The 7,614-nt window shown below is 36.9% G+C and overlaps 1 protein-coding gene across 2 annotated transcripts; it reads right to left on the bottom strand.

The window, feature by feature from the left end:
• Positions 1-1,946: 1,946 nt before the first annotated feature.
• On the bottom strand, positions 1,947-6,689 carry LOC132630142 (prohibitin-1, mitochondrial). 2 transcript variants are annotated; one of them, XM_060345713.1, is made up of 6 exons: positions 6,602-6,689; positions 4,099-4,286; positions 3,631-3,747; positions 3,254-3,424; positions 2,932-3,144; positions 1,947-2,503 (listed from the first exon to the last, which is right to left on the bottom strand). In XM_060345713.1, exons 2-6 carry the CDS (start codon positions 4,273-4,275, stop codon positions 2,312-2,314), a joined length of 870 nt encoding a protein of 289 aa, XP_060201696.1. In that variant the 5' UTR covers positions 4,276-4,286; positions 6,602-6,689; the 3' UTR covers positions 1,947-2,311. The 2 variants fall into 2 exon arrangements, with proteins under 2 accessions (XP_060201696.1, XP_060201688.1); XM_060345705.1 differs by lacking the exon at positions 6,602-6,689 and adding an exon at positions 5,738-5,871.
• Positions 6,690-7,614: the final 925 nt, after the last annotated feature.

The following is a 7,614-nucleotide window of genomic DNA, read 5'->3' as shown; positions in this document are numbered from 1 at the left end:
TATTGTTACATTATCCTATACTTTTTATTACCTTATGCTTCACTTAATGTTTTTACTTTTTACCTATTGGCTCTTATTTTAGCATAATTAGTAATAGGACCTGCACAATGCGCAAATAATATCATACTAACATATTAAGCTTATCAAATTAGGATTTTACTTATTTAAGTGCATTACATCAATATTGATTTAATGTAAGTACCAGGTGCGATATACTCCGCTCTAGGTCATCAACCTAAATTTTAGCCACTACACAGCTCAAAGTGGAGTGGTCCATTTAAAAACATAAACTTAATTTCTTTAAAGAACGGATTTTAGCCATTATCTGTATAATTAGTGTGTGTTATGAATGTAACCACGAAGAAAGACCTATTTTGGAATCAAATTAACTTTGGGACCCTGATTAAAAAGAAACATGTGCAAGGATACAGAGGAAATATCAGCAGTGAAGATAACTATATATAAGAGGAGAAATTCCATTAGAATTATGCAAGAACTGTGTTTATTTCTGAGTTTTGATTGCATGAAAGGATATGAACTCCTCTACCAATGGTTGTAATTGCAATTCTCCATTTCAATAAGATTTCCTTCCATTACAGTGTTAAAATATGCTCTACCCCCCCCCCCCCCCCCCCCCCCCCCAAAAAAAAAAAAAAAAAAAAAAAAGAGGAGTTTCACACCAAGAATTGCAAGATATTAATACCCTACAGACCGATATAATGGAATACGAAACATTCCATTTTATCAGGTAATCTGTGAGAAATTAGCAGAATCTATTCATTGTATCCTTATTGCTGGAATCTTAGTTTTTTTCAAAAGCAACTGAAACATGGGACTTAAACAGACAGATCCTACAAGATTATTTATATATTAAGCATACATTGCTAAAGCGAGCTTTTGACCAATATCATCTGGTCATTCCTATTGTTTCACCCAAACTTCCACTACATCCTTATAATATCCCACTTAACTGGAAATATCCCTCAAGTTTGGGAAACTTTGACCAAAAACATCCCTCTGTTAACTTTTCCATCTCTTTTAACGTCTTGGTCACGTTAACTTCATGTGTCCTCTGTTTTTCACCCTTCAAAAAACAAAATCAATTGTTGAAACTGAACCGCACAAAATCATACACTTCTCCAAAACCTTCTCGCTCTTTAGCGCTTGCACTTCCAACATATTTCCAGTCTTCCAGAGGACTGTTCTACCAAATGTGCAAGAATGGTTCAACATTGAGGGGGAAGAAGGATTTCTCCGATGACAGGAAAAGACGCTAGAGAAGGTTGCAGAAGAATACTTTGAGCTCATTTCTAGAGAGTTGGTTCGAGTTCACTGCTCAATTTCGACGGCAAAGCACAACTCTTGTCCAAGGAGTCAAGATTCCCTCAAATATTGTCAGAAAAAGATGCAGCTTTAATGGACAAATTCTTCGCGTGTCGATTCACAATAGTTTGAGCATTATTCTAGAATTATTGGTAATTTACATATTTGCTTACTTCTCCTCTTTGGTATTAACCATCAATCTCCAGAATCTCAATTGCGTAAAGCAGTAGTATTCTTAGACACTTGAAGGTGTTAGAAAATGGGGTGTTCTAGTTATTCATCTTCCTGAAACTTCAGGTGAAGGTAGTACCAGATTTTACTACTAAGTTGTCCATATTTGCAGACTCTTGACTTCAAAGATGCACCCATTTTTCAGTATCCCTCTGAGAAAGTTGTTGTCCATAGCCTGCGATACTTGGAATATTTCACTGTAATCACCATACGAGAATAGAATTGGATTGAGGATTCCAAAAAGAAATTGAGCAAAAGTTTATTTTGCAGGAAGAGCAAATGATGCTGGCAATGCCACAGTAGAAATCTAATGAACTTGGAAGTAACTAAGGAAATTAGCTAGTAATTAAATATCCACAAATAGACAATGGAGAGCACTTGGGCCTCGGTCAAGTCATGAAGTTGTTTTTGTTCATTGAAAAGCTCACGGGAAATTATTGATAAAAATGAAGAAGAATTTCAAGTGACCAAGAAAGATCCGTTAAAAGAGATGGAAGAGTTAACAGAGGGATGTTTTTGGAAGCTGATAAAGCTTGGTCATGTCAGACCAGACAACAACCGGAGGAACTTTACCTCAATAACCAATTTGACAATCCCAAAGTCAGAATAATTTCTTGTGCAAAATGATCCCATATTCAAGAGTTCAATTAACTGAGAATTACCATCTATCCAATCAATATGTAAACACGGAGGGCCGTCCCACAGTTTAACTGGCTGGGAAGAAAATAAAATGTTGAAAGTTGTTACGCTATCCAAGTCACTTTCGTGCAGTGTCCAAGTTCAAGTCCTGAAGGTTGAGCAACAGATCATCGGCACTCAAGTACACCTTGTTTGCCGCATGTGAGATGGTCTGGGCAATTTCTCTGGCTGCTTCAATTTTCCTGAGCGTGATAAATGCTGGATTGTTGGCAATAGCTTGTCCAATAAGCTGGGCACTCTTAGCCTCTCCCTGCAGAACAGCAAATAGTAAGTCAATACTAATGCTTCATAATGTTTCCCCTACCACCACCACCCTATCCTCATCAGAAAATCATAGTAGTAACAAATAAATCACAAGTGACAATTTTAGCCTAAAATGATTTGCTGTGGTTTAGTTTTCTATTCTTGTTTTATCAATATCTATATGTTATTACTATATAAAATACCACAGAAGCAGCTAAATGTCAAACTCGAGGGCTGGAGTCGACGAATGATGGGCTAGAGAGAGAGCTCACATAAAAGACAGAACCAGTAACACGTAAACCATGTCAAACCAAGACCAATCAATTTCCAAAATGGAACAGATGTGAACTTCTCCTAGAATAGTTTCCGGTGCAAAATGAACTTCATAGAAGATTAAATTAAACAGGAAACGTGAAGAGTGGAACTTATATTGACCTGAGCTCTGATAACAGCACTTCGCTTATCTTGCTCAGCTTTTTCCACAACAAACTTTGCCCTCTCGGCTTCTTGAGCAGCCACTTGTTTTGCTTCAATTGCAGCTGTAAATTCTTTTCCAAAAGTCAGGCTTGTTATGGATACATCATCTAAAGCAATGTTGAAGTTGGCTGCCCTTTGTGTCAAAATCTTCCTTATTTCTCTGCTAACATTCTGCTCAAAGAACACAAGACAGGAAACAATGAGATGGTATCTAGCTATAGCTTAAATTACTTCAACCAAGAAGAACATCAACTAAATACGTCAGGCCTCTTGCACATACCTCTCTCTGGGTGATGAGCTGGCTAGCATTGTACTGGGCAACCACAGCTTTCAAAGTTTCATGAATAATTGAAGGTAGGACCCTTTCATTGTAGTTTTCACCAAGAGTTCGGTAAACAGTGGGTAGTTGGTCCGGAACTGGACGAGTGAGAACCCTAAGACCAATTTTTACCTGTGCAATAAATAGGAAAAAGACTATTAAATCCTCTACTTCTAAGAGTTCAAGCTTTCTCTCCCTAGGATAAAGCCACTACATCCCTTCATAACTTCACAATTGTTATGAATGTTTCCCTCTCTCTCCCTGTTTCGTTTCTTTGTTTTTCTTTTTCTTTTCGTCCTCGGGGAAGGGAGGAAAACAAGTGTTCACTAAAAACTTACCATCTGAAGATCACGACTTCCAGAAGTGCTCTCAACAAGATGGGGGCGTGCACGGACATCATATATGACTGGTCTTTCAAACCAAGGAATCATGAAGTGGGTCCCTTCTGGATAAACCTACTCAAAAACCACTCAACACAGATTAAAAAGGAAAACACAAACATGGGCACATATCAAACATAAAAGCAGAGGGAAAAAAAAGGTTTGAGGGCCAACATAGATATTTGAGTTTATATTAAATAAAAACCATGAAAAGCTATAACAATCTTTCCATATATTAAAACAGAAAAAATTACAGCCGGCAGAAGGCACCTAAATTCACCTTCCACCTAATAAGTTTCTTCACTTAACATAGGCATAATTTTGGAGCGACTGATGCAAACCAAAAGTCAATCCAATTAACACTGAAAAAGAGGTCCAAAATGTCATCATGGTCTGAAAGAACAAAAGGCAAGAATATTAGTATACCTTATCTTTAACACCAATAATACGGTTGAAAACAATGGCACGATGCCCACCCTCAACATTGTAGAGACTGTTGGAAACTCCATACACACCAAGACCAGCAATAACTCCCAACTTGATCAAAGCAGAAGCTGCACCACCACCAGGCATATTGGGAACCTTAACATTGTTGAGATTCATCTTACAAGTCCCTGAAATAAAACAATCATGTTCATATTTTCAATTACCTAAAAATCAAAAGCCTACTAGTATGGAATGCATTCTGAAGAGCTTTAACAAACAAGCACACAATCAGACCTTAAGTCATTTGTTGATGCCTTTTCCAATATGTGGGAAAATATACTTTAAAGGTAGAAGGATGCTCTTATTTTCTATTGATGCCCTTTTAGCATCAACAGATTGCGATGAAACCTTTTATATGTCGCATACTCTCTCTATCTTCTAAAGAACTAAAGGCTCAGCTGTTTAACAGATTTAAATAAGACGAATGAGCAAATAAGTCATTTGCCAATATGAATCTCATGTGTAATGCAGCATTAGTCTTCAAAATCCCCAACATTCTGCATTCAATTGATAGTCACCTATTTCTTCATTTATAGTTAATACTTTTATGTTGCTGGTAAAGTTGGCGTAACTGGTAAAGTTGCTGCCATGTGACCTCCAGGTCACGGGTTCGAGCCATGGAAACAGCCTCTTGTAGAAATGCAAGGTAAGGCTGCGTACAATAGACCCTTGTGGTCCGGCCTTTCCCCGGACCCCGCGCATAGCGGGAGCTTGCACCGGGCTGCCCTTTTTTTTTTTTTTATAGTTAATACTTTTATGTAAGCATGTACACATTTTTCTTTCTTCTCTTTTTTTTTTTTTTTTATGACATGGGAACCCACAGCCGCTACCCTTCGGGCACGCACAGGGTAAACCCAGCTCCTGTGCAATAGCTCGCAAACCACACAGAAGAGGTAACCCGCACTAGGCAAGCCCCGTGCGACGAGCTCAACCCAGAAGGCAAATCCCCTGCTGTCGTAGGCAGGGGGTTTCGAACCTGGGACTTCCATTATGAAAGCCCCATACTCAACCAACTGAGCCACCCTTGCGGGTTCTTTCTTCTCTTTTTTTAATGACTGAGATATCCACTGTTTTAGCTCGGAACTCGGTGGCTAATGGGTCGGCTACTCCACCCATGTCCCCTATATATCACACTAGGTTTCAAACTTGTGAAGTGCACCTACCACAAATCCCGTGTTATACTACCTTTGTCGTTGAACCAAAGCCCTTGGTATTGATATTGCTCGGACTCTCCAAAAATGCTACCGCACCCGTGTCAGATCCTCCAAAAATGCACTACTTTTGGAGGATCTAACACGCATCCATCAATAATTTTGAAGAGTCCGAGCAATATAGTTGAGTATTGGGATTCTAGATACATTTGAATTAGCAAAACTAAAGGTTCAACTCAATGTAAAATTACATTTGAAATATTCACTAGCAAACTCAAAATATGTTCAATTGATACCCGAAATTACAATAACAGGTTAAACTTAGAGAGGATCAAATTGGGTCAAAAATTAAAATCTAATGGACTAAATATACAAAAGCATAATGTAGATGGAACAAAAATGGAGATTATAAATGAAAATTAATTTACCTGATTGAAAGGAAGAGGAGGAAGTAGGGTTTGGTAGAAAGTTAAATGAGAAAAATAACTGAAAAAGGATTTACTGGAACTTGGAGAAGGGGTTTAGGGTTTTTCCATTATTTTTATTTATTTTTGTTTATTAATTATGATATTTTAATGTTTGTGGGCTTTTAATATTGGGCTCTTGTCCGATAAATAGCCTTTTCAAAAGCCCATTCTGAGTACTATGAAAGTCACCCAAATTATTCAATAAAGAATAATTTTGTCCTCCGTTACGTTTTTCGCTCAAAAATGTCATTATCGTTGATTTTTTGCTGTAAAATAGCTTTTAACTAGCCAAATAGCTCAAAAATACCCTTGGTACTAGGGGTGTCAATAGTTTTAACCGTACTGAATCGATTTTAAGTTCTTTTTTATAAAAACGAAGGTTTCAATATAAATCTATAACTGTATCAAATAATTAGGAGAAAATACTCAAAATATCCCCCAACGTTTGACCAAAATCCCAACTACACACCTAACTTTTGCGGGGGTCCTATTACCCCCCTGGACAAATTTTTTCAATACCAAAATGCCCTTTTTTTTGCTGATGTGGACAAGAGCGTGAATGCACCGCCCAGTGGCACGTGACAGCCTTTAAAAAATAGCATCCGATGTGTTTTGGAGCGCCAACTCAGCTGCCACATAGATTAATTTTGAACTCCCTCCATTTTTAAATTACTAAAAATATATCGATAAAATACCTACTAGACGTCATACACAAGCATAATGTAGTTGGAAATAAAATGAAGTATTTAACAACAAGAACAACAACATACCTAGTGTAATTTCACAAGTGGGGTAAATAGAGATTTTAAATGAAGATTAATTTACCTGATTGAAACGAAGAGTAGGGTTTGTGAAGAATGTTAAGAAAGAAGAGACTGAAAAAAAATTTACGGGAACATGGAGAAGGGTTTAGGGTTTTTCCATATTTTAGTTTATTTTTTTATTTTTTGGTAGATTAATTTTGATATTCTAATGTTTGTGGGCTTTTACATTGGGCTCTCGTCCGATAAATAGCCTTTTCAAAAGGGACAATTCGCAGGAGTGTTCGGGGATAGTTTTTAAAGTTTGACCATTAAATTGGTGGTCTTTAATTTTGTCCTTCCTTAGAATTTCTTGATTTCGGATTCAAAACCCCGCTCAGTCAAAAATTAAAAAAATAAAAATCGCAAGGCAGAGTTTCAAACTCTAATAAGACAGAATTTTTACCTTCAGGCAAAATTCTGCAAAGATAGAGGATAAAATTAAAGACCACCAATTTGAGGGACAAAAATTAAAGACCACCCCCAGCGAAGGCCAATCCTGCAAATTGCCCGTAAAAAAATGCTTCAAAAGCCCACTCTGAGAGAGATGGTAGTGGCCCACAAAAATAGTACACTTTTCTTTACCAAAATGTATTTAACGGAAAAAGGTCAAAAATATACCTGAATTATTCAAAACAGTATAATTTTGCCTTCTGTTACGTTCTTGTGTCAAAAAATTTTCTCACCGTTATATTTTTGGCGCACTCCAACCAGAGGCGATTTATGTATCAATTTTGGGTCACGTGAACACATGATCTCTCCGCAAAATTAGGTATTTTATGTATATATTTTTTAAAATTGGTATGACTCTTAAGTAATTGCACCTTAAATGAAAGGTAAAACAACAATTTTAGTCCCTCAATTCATTTTTGCACGTAGTTTAGATCATATATAACTGAACCCACTAAGTAATTGCACCTTAAATGAAAGGTAAAACAACAATTTTAGTCCCTCAATTCATTTTTGCACGTAGTTTAGATCATATATAACTGAACCCACTTGATGTTAAACTTTTAAGTGATGTATGACTCGTATTCT

Source organism: Lycium barbarum, chromosome 1, assembly GCF_019175385.1.
Source record: "Lycium barbarum isolate Lr01 chromosome 1, ASM1917538v2, whole genome shotgun sequence".
Lineage (NCBI taxonomy): Eukaryota > Viridiplantae > Streptophyta > Magnoliopsida > Solanales > Solanaceae > Lycium > Lycium barbarum.
This window is presented reverse-complemented; position numbering and strand designations above follow the sequence as displayed.

What these genes read in the sequence shown, in the direction of transcription:
- LOC132630142 (XM_060345713.1), bottom strand. Translation starts at nt 4,275, where the DNA reads ATGAATCTCAACAATGTTAAGGTTCCCAATATGCCTGGTGGTGGTGCA. An exon ending in GAAGTCGTGATCTTCAGATG is followed by an intron (nt 3,425 to 3,630) that starts GTAAGTTTTTAG and finishes TTTATTGCACAG; the next exon opens with GTAAAAATTGGTCTTAGGGT. An exon ending in AGCTCATCACCCAGAGAGAG is followed by an intron (nt 3,145 to 3,253) that starts GTATGTGCAAGA and finishes TTCTTTGAGCAG; the next exon opens with AATGTTAGCAGAGAAATAAG.